Source organism: Anarhichas minor, unplaced genomic scaffold (assembly GCF_050575085.1).
Source record: "Anarhichas minor isolate MPS153535 unplaced genomic scaffold, ASM5057508v1 ptg000024l, whole genome shotgun sequence".
In the NCBI taxonomy this organism is placed as follows: Eukaryota; Metazoa; Chordata; class Actinopteri; order Perciformes; family Anarhichadidae; genus Anarhichas; species Anarhichas minor.
In genome coordinates this window covers 7,838,809-7,856,043 of record NW_027466470.1, presented here as the reverse complement: position 1 = coordinate 7,856,043, position 17,235 = coordinate 7,838,809, and the positions used below count along the sequence as shown (strand labels likewise).

At 39.9% G+C, this 17,235-nt stretch overlaps 2 protein-coding genes across 2 annotated transcripts; both read left to right on the top strand.

Annotated features, from left to right (window-relative positions):
• The first annotated feature begins 3,421 nt into the window (after positions 1–3,421).
• Positions 3,422–5,887, top strand: LOC142956517 (nicotinamide riboside kinase 2-like). The gene is made up of 8 exons (XM_076098148.1): positions 3,422–3,447; positions 3,545–3,635; positions 4,488–4,536; positions 4,770–4,944; positions 5,032–5,103; positions 5,194–5,300; positions 5,502–5,587; positions 5,677–5,887. Exons 1-7 carry the CDS (start codon positions 3,422–3,424, stop codon positions 5,585–5,587), a joined length of 606 nt encoding a protein of 201 aa, XP_075954263.1. The 3' UTR covers positions 5,677–5,887.
• Positions 5,888–7,481: 1,594 nt separating this feature from the next.
• LOC142956002 (protein-lysine 6-oxidase-like) lies at positions 7,482–15,670 on the top strand. Its single transcript, XM_076097286.1, has 11 exons — positions 7,482–7,578; positions 7,660–7,724; positions 10,893–10,899; positions 11,838–12,372; positions 12,460–12,686; positions 13,014–13,122; positions 13,541–13,678; positions 13,862–14,018; positions 15,209–15,304; positions 15,401–15,516; positions 15,664–15,670. Exons 1-11 carry the CDS (start codon positions 7,482–7,484, stop codon positions 15,668–15,670), a joined length of 1,554 nt encoding a protein of 517 aa, XP_075953401.1.
• Positions 15,671–17,235: the final 1,565 nt, after the last annotated feature.

Here is a 17,235-nt window from a genome sequence, read left to right as displayed (position 1 = left end):
CCATATATCAAAGGAGCTATCAGCTGTAGGAATGGACAACATCCCAGGAATGGACACGGGCACCATCACTTATCCAAATGCCAAGGGAGGAAGCAGGGGGAAAATAAATAGGCAATGTGTCAAGTTGGACTTAGTTTACATTGAGTGCGTGCTTATTGACGCACTGCCAAATTTAAGGATTATATAGGAAATGTTGTCTTTGTGGAGATGATATCATTCAGACTGTCAGGGTAAAGGTGACGGAGAAAGAAAGACCGTGAAACTGTCTGCATTTGCATTTCAGAGCTTTAAATTGAAGAACCAATGAGGGACATTCATTCATTAAAATGGAAGCCAGCCTCGACCACCATCGACCACCATCACACGCTTGTTGACCAAGATTAAATCTACCGACTGGATCCATTAGCTGCAAGACAATCCTTTCTCAAATAATATATTTTCAGTGACATGCTTGCTTCTAACTAAAGGTTAATATACACCAAAGCATTACAAGATATAGCTAAATAAAAAAATATCTGCATGTCAAGTTGAGTTTCATCTACAGCATGACTTCAGCTATATTTAAAGAAAAATGAAAGACTTGGATGAACACTCAATCTTCTTCAGACAAGGAATATCGTCCGTTCCAAAGTGTACATATACTTGTATAGATATTTTTGAGAAAGGGGTTTGCACAGATATTTGTTTTTTGATATGAGAGGCATGGGTATTGTTTTGATTTCATGGCTGTTTACTGAAAACTAATGTGCAATGATGTTGTTCTTCTTAGGCCTACAGTAGATGTTACTAATGCAAACGTGTGTTACAGTCTTCAAGTTTTCCAGAGTTTGATATGCAGGTGGCATGCTTGTTTATACCAATTCTATCTCATCTATTTTTGTCATTTCTCGTGTTTCAGAAGATACTTTTACAAGATGGAAATCACACATTGTTACAAATGAAATATATTTAAAGAGAGAGTCAAATTAATTGCTAAACGTGTTATTTATGAAAATGTGCCATTTAATGTTTGTAAAAAAATAAACAAATTAATGAACTAAAACAAGCTATTGTCATGAGTCACCTCTTGTATCCAACCTTGACTTCTGACACAGAACAGATGTACATTACAGCTTATATTTTCATCTTTTTTTATTGCCTCTTAATGTATTTCAGTTTGGTCCAGAATGTTTTTGACAAGCAGTTCCTGATGACTTATAAAGCCGGTTAATGAGTGTTACACTGTTCTTTGTGTCCCTTTACAGTCCTGTGTTGTTCTTCATAGGGGTCACATAATTCTCCTGAGGTGACCCTTCTTTATTTTTACATGTTGGACACACATGGACAGTGTGATCACAAGGTATTAACACAATACACAACCAATAATAGATTGTAAATTATCTTGCATGTTTGTTACATTTTTTACCATTATCGTCTATTATCCAAATTCAGATATTTACTCAGTTACCAAACGAATCGAAGAAAGGTTCAGACATGAAAGATAGACCTTATTCATTGAAATGATATTGCTACATATGTCTCTTGACCTATGATAATATAAAAGTAATATTTCAGCAGGAAAACGGATTAAACAATAAAGTATGAATGAAATGTTAAATTTAAAGGAATAGTTTGGCATTTTGGAAAACAGGCAAAAAGCTAAAGTTTGACTGTCTTCTGAGTCTGACGGCCTTTACTCACCGGGAGAGTGTCTTGCGATTAATTCTGACGTCAGTACATTTTGAAAAAACTGTTGTTTTTGTCATGAGTACTTTCACACAGAATGCGAATAATACACTGCGAAAAAGCAACTTAATATTTGTCACGTGGTGTCACGTGACATACTGAAGTTGTAATTGCACGGTCTGACCGCTGCAAAATTTGCTTCAAAGCCCGGCGCTCTTGCTGGGGGCTTGGTTGAGTTCTATTTATGAAACAACAACAAACAAAGACTCTGTAGTCCGAACCAAGATGGCAAATTGTATTTCAGTACTACTTTCAAGGGCAACGCAGACCAGATCCACTCCTTCCGGGATTACCTTTCACAATGAAAGCCCTAAACATATACTTGCATGCAAGTATTTAGCATTTTCATGTTGTTTATCCGTCCTCAAGAAGGAAACAGTATGTGCAACACATGCATCCTGGTTTAGTGCCCTAAATGTCTGAGCATATTTGGGACAGTTTTGTAATCCCACATTTTTACCCACATTTTCTGTCTACTTCATCATCAGACTACTAAAACACTGTTACAAAACTAACAATCACTTTGATATAAGAGGTAAAGGAACCATGACATGGTGTCAACGGCCATCTCTTTTACATTGAGATCAATGTCATGGCACTAAGACATCAAGCCCTGAACACGAGACCCTGTGCTCTGATAGCTGGGACTCAAAGTTCCCCTCTTTGACACTAACAATGTCAGAGACAAGAGTTTGTTCAAAACACTGTACAAACATAATGAATTCGAGGTTAGATCTGCACACGACCGGAGGTGTGTAAGAACCAGGGGCTGATAAACTTAAGTTGCAAAGACGTAGATCTGTTATCAGACCTACTGTACAGCCATGACTCGGGACACCGTGGTCACATGGCTGATGGCCATACATTCCAGCTGGTTGCATCAAAAATATGTGTGACGCAGCAGGCGACTAACTATAGTGCTTCTAGTTTTTACCCAGCCAGAGCCGTCTAAGCACGGAAAACTTTCCCTCTAAAAAGACAAATAATGAGGTTTCTCTCTGAGCTGTGATACAGATGTCTCAGTAAAAGGATGTGACTTTTATACTCGGTCATGTATTACAGTGAATTTTACTGATTGTACATTTTGCAGCCCTTGCATCCTCTCCACACGATGCCTTTTCTATGACAAACTCCCTGATGATAATCACATCTGCACTTAAATCACATGCCTTTTCTGTTTTTCAATCAAATCTATCTCAAATAAAGATTTTACAAGCTCTAAACTATCAGCATCATCTGTCTACAGTATCTTTATGTCTGAGACTGTGGCTTTTCCAATTAGATATTTAAATGTGAGTTTAACAGCTTAGCCCCACCCCCATGCCTTTATTATCTATCTATATGTTCACTGACCCCTGACAGCAGGTGGAACATTTGGGATCTACTTTCATGCAACTGTGAGGTTCCTAAGTGCCCCTCCTCCCGCTGGTGCTGCCCGGCTGTAAAGCAGCGACTCATAGGCTGTATGGAAAAAGGGGGCCGATTGGTTTGAGAGGCTGTGACGCTGCAGCTAAATCCTATATATGTCCGGCAAGGAGATTGTCTATCAATGAAGTAGTAAAAGGAGGGAACGTCTGTGACAGAAGAAAAGGAAAAGGTTTTTAGAAGAAGCCTTTTGTAGACTGTTTGCTTTGGGTGGGTTCCCTTCTTTTATTTACTGAATTTCAGAGGTGACCAAGACACAAACAAAGCCAAAATGAAGTTCATCATTGGCATTGGAGGGTAAGTCTCGTTTAATTGATCCACCTCCTTCTGTTTGTCTTGTGGTAAAACTTGTGTAACTCACATCTGTGTGGAATGAAATTCATCTTACTTTCAGAGTGACCAACGGTGGGAAGACCACTTTGACAAATACACTACTAAAGACATTACCCAACTGTTGTGTGGTGCACCAGGACGACTTTTTCAAGGTAAGCTGAATTAAAGTCACCATTATTTTAAGCTTTAAGTCACTATTTGGTTAGTTTAAAGCTACAGTAACTATTTCATTGTGTTAATGTTGAGTTTTAGTAACTGTTATTTTTAGTATATTTCACTTGCTACGTTAAATTGACTCTTGAGTTCAGAAATTAACCGCCAGTCTGACCTGCAGATCACAGCAGCCTAGTAATACATACTGGCTGATTGTCTCCTGGACAGCCAATAAAAGGGCTGAGCGTCCCCACTTAAAGTCAGACTTCATCCAATCATGTTGCAAATCCGGCAACCAACTTATTGCATAATTATTAACCTCATTTGGCTCAAAAGAAACAAGAAAATGTTTATCTCTATCACATCCATCTCTTCGTGTTGTACGTTAAAGGTTGATTTACCACCAACCACCGCTTGCTTTTAAAATCAGAGTCATTTAACACTTATAAGGCATATTATGCTGCTTTAGCAATACATCGAGGGTGTCGTCGAGGGCCGCACTATTACAAAATAAATCCAAATTTCGATTTCCAGTCTGAGACAGTTTGCTAAAAAAGCTAGCGTCCATCTGTAAAAACACTTGTGTTGAAGTGAGGCGACAGCGAGCGTTACGACCCTCCTGTATAGTTTAAAAAAACATTTAAATAATTTATTTAGAGAAAGAGTCTTGAGATATTGAAACCAATATTTCGCCAGCGCAACATTGAAAAAATATTTTTGAACCGCATCCAAAATTGTCAACGTGCACTACTTTTGGTGGAGACGAGTCCTTGACCTGTCCTGTCCAGGTGTGATCAGCTCCAACTGGTTACTAGGTTGCAGCAATGTTTTATTGGTGACTGTTATTTCAGAAACCCCATCAAATAGAAGTCGGGGAGGACGGCTTTAGACAGTGGGATGGTAAGAATGGATTTTGCATAGGAAAACCATGCAGTAATGTACTTTTTCTTTCCTGCACATTTCTTTACGTTTGGTAACAAAATCAGTCCTAAACTGTGTGATATTCTATCATCTATTCTGTGAATGCTGTAAACATTCACTTGCTGTAACTACTGTGTGTTGAAGCACATTAGTGAGGAGTGTCGGTTACATGTGTGGTGAAGCCTGCTCTTTTCTCTCCACCTCTGTATCAGTCATCAGCGCCATGGACATGGAGGCTATGGTCAACACTGTGGAAGGCTGGCAGGAGAACCCGGTCAAGTTTGCCCGCTCACACGGCGTCAGCCTGTCGCCTGCAGCCGAGGAATCCGACTCGGAGGAGGGGATCCATATTCTCATCGTGGAGGGGTTCCTCATCTACAACTACAAGTGAGTCGTTTTGTCACGCAAGCTCTCATGTGAAACCTACAGGCCTCTTAACTTTTCACTAATCTGAGCATCGGTTCCCCTCTGCAGGCCTCTAATTGACATCTATGACAAATGTTTCTACATTTCCATTCCTAATGAGGAGTGCAAAAGGAGGAGAAGGTAACAAGCTCTCGACCTAACACAGATTCCGCTGAAGTGTTGGACAAATTACAGGCTTATAAAGTGACTTGATTGGTTATGTTTTTGCAGTACAAGGACGTACACACTCCCTGACCCCCCTGGCCTGTTCGATGGCCACGTCTGGCCCATGTACTTGAAACACAGGAAAGAGATGGAGAACAACTGTGGCAGAATAGGTATGTAAAGCCAGATCCTCCCATCTGAAACTAAATATCCATGACCACTGATGTGCATACATTGCTTTGTGTCCCTATCCACACCCCTAATGTCAAAATACAAGCTAAATATCCCCCTCTCCTTTCAAAATAAAGCTTTAGCTGCTAACTGTTGGCATAAATTACGGTCATTCACATTCGGGTTTGTCTTTTTCTGGACAGAGTACCTTGACGGGATGACATCAAAGGAAGATATCTACAACAAAGTACATGAAAGTGTTCAGAATTCGCTGCTGAACAACTTATAGGTATATTTAAAATATTATCCTCCACATTTTCCCTGACAGTGTGACAGCGTCAGTGTGAGTAACTTCTCCCCCTCTCTCTTTCTCCACAGATAGACGGGGATAACAAGGATTGTGTATAGACTTGTAAATATAACTTTGCCTAAATGTGTAACACCGGTTCTGCACTTCAAAGCCTAATTTGTAAATAGTTAATCCTGTAAGTTCTGTGTTTTGTAAAGTCCTGTGTAATTTTTTCTAAAAGATAAGCCACCTCTGGACTGCCCAGTGTTTAACATCAGGGACAGACGTCCGCTCTGATCTTGTTGTATGTGAACAGATCAAATGCCCACTGGAGGATGGAATTGTGTCTCGCAACCAAATGAAATGACTGAATCTAATTTGTGTTTCCTGTTCTTCATTTCACACATACACACACACACACACACACACACACACACACACACACATGTAGCTCCCATATAGGTCCTGTTAAGAATCACAAACCTCACGTTTTACAACGTAAAAACGTTTGTACATTGGGGATGACTGATAACATCCTGCGGCTCTTGAATGAGACTCCTTGTCATCCAGATTAAATTTAGAGCCTCAATAAAAGTGATCTGGTTTTCGTCTTAAAGACAATAAATTAACGATTGCAGTTTACTGCAAGGAAAAAAAACATAAAACAGATCAAGGTGGTCTGATTTAATCTTCATTTTTAACTAAGGACATATAAATATCGGCTATAACTGAAGAAAAACAAAAGGAGCAGAAGCTTTTTGGTAATCGGGAAGGTTACTGCAGCAAATTGGTGTGTTTTACTTGCCCATATAAGGCGCTTTATGTTTAATCCTCCACTTAAGTACCTGGAACTGTATTTTTAATGCTGCACCCATGGATATCTCTTCAGCTTTACATCTATGCTTTGATAATAAATATTATCATGATTATTGTTTTTGTATACAAAATGGGAAAATAATTAGTCGAAACCTTGGGCTAAGACCTTGGCCGCCTGCCATATAACTGCAACGTCCCTCGTTTGATTCCAGCTGTTGGTCCTTTGCTGCATGTCATATCCCTCTCTCCCTCCTGTCTGCCGCTACACTCTCATCTCTCCAATGAAGCATTAGGTGTAATAATGTCTACGCTAAGAGAAAAATGTACTTTCAACTGATGAGGAACACTTATCAGGACACACCTCCAAAGCACTAAATGCCTGCATGATATTACTGTAAACCTCCCACACAGGAAGGTCAGTCAGCCACAGAGTGGTTGAAGACTTGTTAAGCTTCCCTGCTGTGCTAACAAGACATCCAGTAACATGAAATAATCTAAAAAGCCTTTGCAGTATAAAGGAGTCGACTTTATTGGTTTCATTTACTGTCATCAACTTAATCAAGACTCTGAGGGAAAGTGCTTTGTCCTTTTCACTGATAATTTACTACTTCTCTAAAAGATCAAAAGTCACCCACGTCGCTCTAGCCGTGGCCGACACTGTCTGAAATGGAAACATAAAGCAGTAAATTTTCCACTTTTATTGATATTTCAATATTTAAAAAAGCCAGTGAATTATACGGTCACCTTGAGGGTTGTCTGTTCTATCTGCAGCTGACTCCACAGCATGAACCATAAAACAAATGACTTGGGTCTGATTGGCAGTGATGACTGAGAATTCATAGTCCAAGCATATCTTAAATCTTTAGTGTCATATAGGCTTTTTCAGAATCTCCCCTCCTGATCATGCACACTGCACATTATTCTGGCAGGGCCACGGAGGGTGTGCTGGGGGGTTCAGGGTCTTGTGATACGTTTCTAGGAGTCTTTAGTTGCCAGTTGGCCCGTAGCTGAGGGTATCTGGTCTGTCAGTTTATATTTAGACCAAGGGTCTGGGGTGTCAGGGGAAGATATTAAATGAATGTACAGCCAATTGCCGATTGCCACACACCCACTCTATACGCTCCGCCTGCCTTCTCTGACTCGGGGGCCAGTCCCCACACGCCACCACCGTGCCGGTAAGGTGAGAGCCTTGTGATCCCACGTCACCGGCCACTATGGCAACCCCCCGAAAGTTCAGCCGTGGCATCCATATTTAGGTGGAGAGGCAGAGGCACGAGGGACACGAGGGACGAGCGGCTGTCACATGCTGTACAGATCCCCTGTGTGGGACCCCTGAGGCATGTGAACAGTTGTGGTTATGGCACTGAAGTAATGACAGGAATATTTACGGCTGTGACTAAACATATGTGAACAACTGAAGTCTCCCTAGCATTTACAAGCTGTATATACACATTTGATAAATGGTTTAATATACCCTATAATGTTGCTGTAAGCAGGTATAAGGGCAATTTAACTGCTTATTAATGTAATGTATTTGTCTTCAATAGGACGTATCTTATACAGTGTAGTTCTTACTGTATTGTCAATCATAATCTCTTTATACAGCATCCTCCAATTAATGGGTGCCCATAGGTCATATCCTTTTGTTTATAGAGCACTATTCAGACACAAGGCGATTTAAAGTGCTTTATAGAAATACTGTATATTAAACACAAAGACTTGAAGAAAACATTAAAAAAGTGTAAGTAATGAGATTTTAAAATCTAGCCTTCGACACACAGGACGCAGTGGTCAAGGACCACAGCAACGTGCTCACGGTCTTGGTGTTCGTGAGGCATTCCAGACGAGCTGCAGCTGTCTGATAGATTTTATACTAAGACCAAGATAAATAAATGAATAAACACTTATATCTGCTTACAGCTACATTAAAGTGTGTTATAAAGCATGTATTAAATTATGATATACTACTTTCAAATGCTAACTACAAATAGAACAGGTTGGCCCTGTGTTTATCATTGATTCCGCCTTTAAGGGTATTAAAGGCTTTATAGAGATCACCAGGAAACTTCCACCGATGATTACTTACATTAACGCAATGTTTTTTTTGTATTACGAGTTTAATAAAATGTTATGTTTAAATATGAAAATGAGGCATTATTTTATACTAACTTTTGGTGAATTTTTAAGAGATCTACAGATGCAGACAAACAAAGTAGTAAAATAAACACCTAAATGTTTATTTTTTTAAGTTATCTTTCCACTAGTCCGAATGAAGACATGAATGAATTGACCAGTGCATGAAACAATGCTATTGCATAGTGTCTCCGCTTAAAAGGTCAAAAAGTGGGTGATTAGGTAACTGGCACTCCATCCTGATCGGTTTGCAATGACATAAAACACATAATAGAGAAATAAATGGCATGTTGTGCTAACTCATTCAAGTGTTAAAACAGAAGGAGGAGTCACACACAGTAAAGCTTAAAGCCATTAACATCAGAAGGTATTGACATTTAAGTTTGGGTTAAGTGTCCACTGACTAGACAGTTTTTAATAGCTCACATATTATGCGCCTTCAACATTAATTTGTCACGTGTAGATGAACCAAAACGTGAAGATAGATACAGCAGCATGATGCTCAAACCTGAAATGTGAGGAGAGCTGGCCGCGCTGATTTTGGCAAAGGTTAATCAATGATAAGCAACACATGTCACAAGAAACCTGATGATCTGCAGTCGTCAAATAACATATAATTCATCATTTATTAGACACTTCTATTTCAACTCAGGTTAGAAAAAAAAAGTCAGTTTTATTTAAGAGTTCACACTTGTTGCTTTCAGGTGGAACTAAATGTCCACATAATGGGACGACAGATTTGTTTAATCATTTTCATTTTCTTCACACAATTCTTTCAGCATCTCACCTGCATGTTCTCCCCATGATCTGTGGTAAACCCTCTGGATTTATCATATAGTTGTAAACTCCTCAGACTGGCAGTGTGAGGCCTCAGGGGAAGACAACAGATGTATTCCTTCTTGTGGTAAAACCATTTTAAGACCATCATCGTCGTTAAATCTCACAAGAAGCAAAGCTGTGAGCAGCCCTGGATACCTAGATTCATGGGATAAGATATATTCAAAGCGTAAAATAATTAGTCTTTCACTCGGGGAAAGATCTGCTGCTGCTGCTGCTGCTGAAGGTGTACCATGAAAACAACCAGACACTTTATTTTATGTACAAGCACTCCTAGTTTACAGTAAAGAATATTTTTATAACATTTGTGGCAACATTTGTTGTGATTTGTTTACTTCCAGGTCAGACACACAAGAAAGACTGAATTCAGCGTTAATACTTACTGGCTAAATTGTGTGGGTTACATGTCCTGCTGAGGAAGTCTTGTGCCAAACCAGTGCCGAGGATCTGTGGCTCTTATAAATCTGGACTGCAGTAGAGGGCAGGGCGGGGCGGGGCTGGACTTTGGAGCAGGGGGAAGGTTTCTTTGTCTAAGAATAGAAAAGCATGCATGCTCACCACCCTGATGCCCTATTTGGTTGAGGAAATACACACCACAGCTCTTCATGTGAGAGGTGACATAAACTGAGCTCTGCCTCACTCAGTGTGTGTATTGTGACCCATATCACACGACCTATGTTCCCTACCTAATAACAAGATGAGGCTATAATAGTCTTTATGTAAAAGCCACATTGAGCAACGTGGTTGAATAGGCAACATCAGTGAGTTTAATAATTGTACATATGCAGCCCCCTTTTAATACATCCATTGCCACGTCTATACAAATACCTAAATCAACGAGTAAACACATACAATAAAACTAACTTTATATTTGTGTTGCTGATCTCCTTTCAGTGTGAATGACTGCTTGAAACAACTTTTATTAAATGCAATCAGCTTGTCTGAAATCCTCAGTAACCAGCCGTTGAATGTAACTGAGTACTTTTACTCAAGTACTGTACTTAGATACAATTTTGGAGTTACTTGTGCTCAATTTTATTCTCCAAACATTGTACTCTTTATTCCAAGATATTTACTTGACAGTTTTAGTAGTTACCTTACAGATTAACATTGTGAATAGAAGATATAAAAGCCATTCTGCATCATGGGTACTTCTACTTCTGTTACATTAAGTATTTTTTTAATCTAATGTACTTCTACTTTAGTACGATTTTAAATGCATGACTTTTTCTTGTAACATAGTATTTATTGTTGAATCGCTACTTTTAGGCAAGGCAAGTTTATTTGTACAGCACATTTCAACAACAAGGCAATTCAAAGTGCTTCACATAAAACCATTAAAAGCATCAAAACATAAGGCAAAAGATGTTTTACTTAAGCAAAACATCTGAATACTTCTTCCTCCAAATTAAAGAGATTAATAAATATTAAAGGATGTTAATGATACATTTTCAATTTGTAAGTTAAACTTATTTTGCATGTTAAGGAAATAATGTTGCACATGTTGTTTATTTTAAAGTCTATGAATATATAATTTAGTCAAAACAATAATTAAATTGACTATATAGTTTTGGACTGTTTGCAAAACACAAATCCCATTCAGGACCGACATGATCAATGATAAAAGCGTTTTGTTTTATGGACCTGGACTCTCAGGATGATACTGGATGATAAAAAAAAAAAGCTCCTTTAGAGCATTAGTGCCTGCAGGATGGTGACACAGATGCATCCTGCCGCCGTGTGGTGGAGGTTTAGTCCTGCACGAGGCCATGAAGCCATGTGGCTCCAACGTTGTTCTATAATGTTGGTATATTCAAATAGACCTGAGATATGTTTATTAATGTTGATAAACTAACCATGTGAGGCACTTCAATGACAAAATGATTATTGACTATATTGATTATTTAAGTTTTTTAATTGCATTTAAATGCAACAATATTCACTTAAGAGTATTGTTCATATTTTCAGCGGAAAAACTGATGTGCAGGTGAAATCAAAACCAGATAATCGTTGTTTTTTGCTCTACAGGGCGGTTGGTTCTTCCTAACAATGTCCAGATTGAACGGTAACATTGAGATGACTTCAGTTAACACCCGTGCGTAAAGTTTACTAAGCAAACGTCCTTGTGTAAGTCTTGTGTAACACGGCGAGGCATGGGTTAAATCTTCTTGCTAGGGAGTTTGACTTTGCGTAATCAAATTGAATTCGATAAACGAGCAGAAAAAAAGTCTCCAGTCCTCCTCTCCTCTCCACTTGTCAGTCCTCTTGAGAACTGATATGTTGATCTGCGCAGAAGCTGGAACTGAGAGCGCACTCCTGCTTTTCATCCATTTTCCACAAAGCAAAGTCTGTGCACGCAATTCATGTCATAATCGAATTATTCATTGATTTAAAGGCGTTGATTTTTTTTTCTCTTTTATTGCCATGGCAAAATTGTCACTTTTATTTTTGTTCTTTTTCCATGGACAACTTCCCCCCATCTTTGGGCAGCAGCAGCGCGCAGCTGGCCCCTGGCGTCACCGGATTCAGTGGGAGAACAACGGGCAGGTTTATAATTTAATCAGCACTGGGTCAGAGTACACTGCTCCGGTTCAGTCCCGAAGCCAGACGAGGCTGTATGTTGCCGGCAGGAGGGACAGCAGCAGGAGCCAAATGCCGGGAGCGCACAGAGGAGCAACGCTTGTACGACCCGTGTCGGCTGAGTCCAGACAGTTCAGGACTGATCACAGTGCAGAGCCAAGATCTATAGCGTCAGTACGCGATGTTAGACATTATGTGCCTTTTAATGGTCGTGCGTCAGGGGCCAGACAGCAGCCTGATCGCCCTCACGGAGCAGCAGCTGCAGGTTATCGAGGCGCTCGTCGCACTGAACACACCATCACCATCAACGGCTCTTCACCGGGGAGGTTGACAGATGTTGCAGGCAGGAGACGAGGTAACAGTTTGGGTGCAACTGCACTGCACACCAGAGGAGGAGAACCAGGACCTGGCGCGCAGTACCAACATTTACGCGCGGTGCCAGATGCGATGTCTGTCTCCAGGCAACCCGCGCAGACGGATCAATCCATCTCAGCATATCCCACAACTCTGGAAAGGGAATCTGAGGCTCCTGCTCTATCCCCTGCACTAAGTGAGGATGATTCAAACGAGGCAAACGGTAATGGAGAGGACATGGTTAATGACGACCCTCGAAACCCGTTAAAAAATCACAGGAATTCGGTTTTCTACAACTCGTATCCCACAAGAGGGAGATCAGGGGCCCGCACGCGCCGTCCGCCTGGCACAGGGTATGGAACAAGATATTTCCAAAATGGTAAGTTAAGCGTCCTAATCACATGGAATGAGTTTAGCCTTCTTAATTTGCATGGATTTAAATATTCTTAGAACATAAATTACGTTTTAAATCAGCTCATGTCTCACTCAGAGGGAAAAATGGAAAAAAATCTTATTTGGGATTTGATCCCAGACTGAATTTACTCAGGAATTTAAAACACTTTGATTTATGCCAACAAACACTCTCTTTTTCAGCCTGGACACGGTCTATTGTCAGTGAATTGTTCTCAGCATGAATAAACCGTCAACGTTAAGATCTCAGAATGACAAAAACAACTTGGATTGTTCCTTTAATCTTCTTTGCCAGGACTTCCAGACCTCATCCCAGACCCATATGCCATCCAAGCAGGTGCTTATATCCAACGCATGCAGATGTTTGCGCTCCGCTGTGCCGCTGAGGAGAACTGTCTAGCCAGGTAATCTGAAGTGCCAAAAGTGATTCACTTCATCTGTACGTAAACACTGAAGCAGACACACACACACACCTACCCACACTCAACACACAGGTATTTCCTTTGTTTTTACTGCTCATTGAAGGTTGATTTGACATGTTTATAGACCACTTTTGGTTGTTTGAGGATAACTTTCTATTTCATCTGTATAACCTTTCAATGTGGCGGCACAACTGCTCTCATCATAGTGCTATGTTATTATTAAGCAGTGATTCTCCAACATGATGTCCTGCCAAGATGTAAATGTTCTGGGTTGATTCTCCCAAAAGCATTAAGCACAATGGAACAAACCCTTTGCTCCCAACACAACTAGCCCCCGGGAGTTCAGCCAGTAGCACTTTCCAGCGCAGCTTATGCCCGTCTCTCCTCTGATCCATCCAAGGTCGGCTTATAGACCTGCCGTGAAAGACATCGACTTCAGAGTCCTCCTGCGGTTCCCCCAGAAAGTGAAGAACCAAGGCACCACTGACTTCCTTCCTGTCAAGCCGAGATATCAGTGGGATTGGCACAGCTGTCACCAGTGAGTTCACTCAGAATAAAAGTGAAATGACTTTACATCACTTAAATGCTATGATTCACACAGCTCCAATCAGCTCTAATAAAAAACTCCACACCCTCAAAATTCACTTAAGAACTTAACATTGTGGGTTTAATAAAAGCCACAAATAATAAGCTCTTATTCTTCTCTGTTCGACCCCCTCAGACACTTCCACAGCATGGAGGCCTTCAGTAACTACGACCTGCTGGACATCGTCACTGAACGTAAAGTTGCCGAGGGACACAAGGCCAGTTTTTGCCTGGAGGACACGGGCTGTGATCCCGGATTCAGGCGACGCTACGCCTGTACGTCTCATACACAGGTACATATACACTCATACAGTAAAGTAATTGTTGTTTAACCTTTAACTAATCAGGTGATCTCACTGAGATTAAGACGTCTTTTGCAAGAGACACCTGATGAAATCAGGAACAAGTAATCAGAAACAATCAAAGGCATCACTAAATATGAATAAAGTTAAAAGACACGTTATACGGCTATAATGTAGGCTACAAAGTACTGGAAATCATCCATGTAACAGTCCTGGATAGAAGTCTCATGAAAACTAGACATTTTAGTCACTCAGCAGCTCATAAAATACATTACGAGCAGAATGTTGAACGCACAAATTCACCAGACAGCAGGCAACCTTCTTAATGACTTATGAGCTGAGAAAACAAACCAACAGAAACAATCACGCCTCATAAACCTGCACTTCACATTTTATTTGGTTTGAATTGAATTGAATTAAAGAGTCATGTCTTGGTCAGAATAAATCACATCCAGACTGGAGTTAGTCAATCTTGAGGTCTGGTCTGGTGAACAGAAGCCCAAAATTTGAGAAGAGATGTAATATACTGAAGCAACTTTAGTGGGAGACCTTTATGACGTAGTGCGTGTTCAGTTCAAACTGCAGATAGACAACAACTTATCAACAAAGATAGCGGATTTATGAGGAACAGGTATTTTCTAAAACAGTCAAAATCTAAATCTTTGCAGCAGAGGTCTTGGACCTGGTTTTTAGTCTCTGGTTTGGGTCAAGATCACTGAATCCTACACGTTTTAGTGTAACAAGATAACCCTCCCTGTTAAGTTAACGTCCCCTTCTTTCAAAACTCCACACCTCTAGTTTTAGTTTTAGAGATGTAGATCAACATCTCCCCTTTTCGATGTGTAGTTCAAAGATGTACATTTTTTTATTTCATTTTATTTAGTCAAACAAAACATAGTGTAAATAGCAGGGCTATCCACTTCTGGAAAAAAAATTCTTTACTCCAGTACATGCCAAATAATGGAAAAAACCTTCCTGAGAAATGGGAATATGTATTATATGTGTTGTCTGGGCTCTGTGATTCTGGCTTTGCACTGCTTGGCGCTGGTTTCTTGTAACAGCTTCGCTTCCAGAGAACTGTTTGTATAACTAAAACTCAAATGTAGGAAAAAAGTAGTCAAAGTCGTCTGAAGAGTCAAAGCTTCAAACCACACTGAGGCTTGTTTGGGTTGTGTTTTCAGGGACTGAGTCCAGGATGCCATGACATCTACGCTGCAAACATCGACTGTCAGTGGATCGACATCACTGACGTACCTCCAGGAAACTACATCCTGAAGGTAACACGTGTCACATTGACTTTACAACAACTGTTACGTCTCTCAACATCTCAACTAACCTGCCTGCAGAGCTCAAACTGTTTTTATACATTTCAGGTTACTGTCAATCCCAATTTCCACGTCTTGGAGTCAGACTTCACCAACAACATAGTGAGATGTGATATCATATACACAGGAACCTATGTTCAGACACGCAACTGTCGACTATCAAGGTACCGTACGAGTGTTTCTGTTGAACGAATACATTAAAAAAAAAAGGCAAAACATTGTGATGACTATTGAGAGATTCTGTATCAAGTCTTGTGTGTTCTCAATTTGGATGCCTGTATTTTGATATCTCTCTTTCTTCCCTTTTTCAGGGGTTGAAAATGTTGTAGCAAGCCTCTCTCCCTGTGCTGCAACATCGACTCTATGACTCACAAAACGTGCAATGGGTAAAGTGCTTATTGTAACTGTGTGCTACATTCCTGCTATAGTCTAGTGTTGCATGTACTTGAAATAAATTCAAACGTTTACACATAATTTGTACATTAAACTAGTGAGAGCCTCACATTTACTTGATTATGTATTTCTACACATGTGCCTTAAGTCATAACAAAAAGATATCTTCTCTTTTGACCTTAACAAATACAAGTACTGTGTTCATATACATCTTGAATGCTGGTTATTGCTTGAAATGTGTTGTTGCCTCATGTTGTCTTTGTCTTGTTTTTCTGCTTTTTTATTTAAAGGAAAAGATATTCTTTATTTTTGTTTTTTTATCGTCAACAAATCTTATGAAAGTATCAAAGTCACCTCAGCTAGCTGACGGTCCGAGGAATGAGGTAGTCTGGGTCAAGCATAGACAGAAAGGGGGTAGGAAGTGGGTGATTCACCAGGTCTTAGTATCACAAGATTTCAGAAGATTCTGTGCGCGACTTGATAGGACACAACAACAAACAGACCGGATCAAGCAAAAGGTAAAGAAAAACGTCCGTCTCTCAATACCTTCTGACTCCTACAGTCGATGTTTTCAAGTCCATTAGTTCAAGAGAGAAATCTGCGTAAAACAGGTAAAACACATTTTCATTTTATAAAATTTCCAAAAACAGCTGGGCACTGTAGTTTTTTGCAAATGTTACTATAATGGGAGCATTTGTTAGGGATTATTTCCGGCTGCGGATTTGGATGTGAAAGTGAGTATTTACGGTTGCAGGATGGTGTATGTGTTTGTACTGTAGGACCAGTTCACTGCTGCTTTTGGTCATCTTATGTGTTGACAATTATTCTTTAACTACTTTGTGGTCACTTCAGCAAATTGCAAATATCTCATTTTATGTTAAATAGTAAGGGTAGTATGAAGAATGTGTGCTTTGTGTATAACTGAGTAATTGAAAAATGGGGGAAACTGTTTTGTAAAACTGTTAATATTGCTAAAAAACATTGTTGAAAACCGTATTATATTCTGTTGGCATGTTGGATTTAATGCAATAAAGATGGGGAAGAGAGGAGTTTGTTATTATAACAATTCTTCCCTTTTCTTTTGAATAATAACCACAGGCATCCCTTTAATCTTCAAAGATGCCACAATATCAAAGTTGTTAATCTATTGATCTCTTAAGATTTTAATTTCTGGATTTTAGCTGCATGTCCATGTTTTATCATGAAATGTCAAGATCCGTTATAGTTATAGTTTTTTAATAGTTTTGAATCCAGAATGGTGGACAAAAGCATCTTGTTCATAGAAAGTATCACAGCCTGTTGAATGGTGGGCTTTACTTCGAGTGATGCGTGCAGATCGCGGCCTCAGAGACAAACAGGCCTGCAGGCAGAAGCTGGCGGCATGTTTGCTGACAAGCCTCTGTGAAGACATAAGCCGCAGGATCTTATATAGCCATGCCATTTACTACGACACAGCCGGAGCACCATGAATGGAGGCCTTTTCTCTCTCT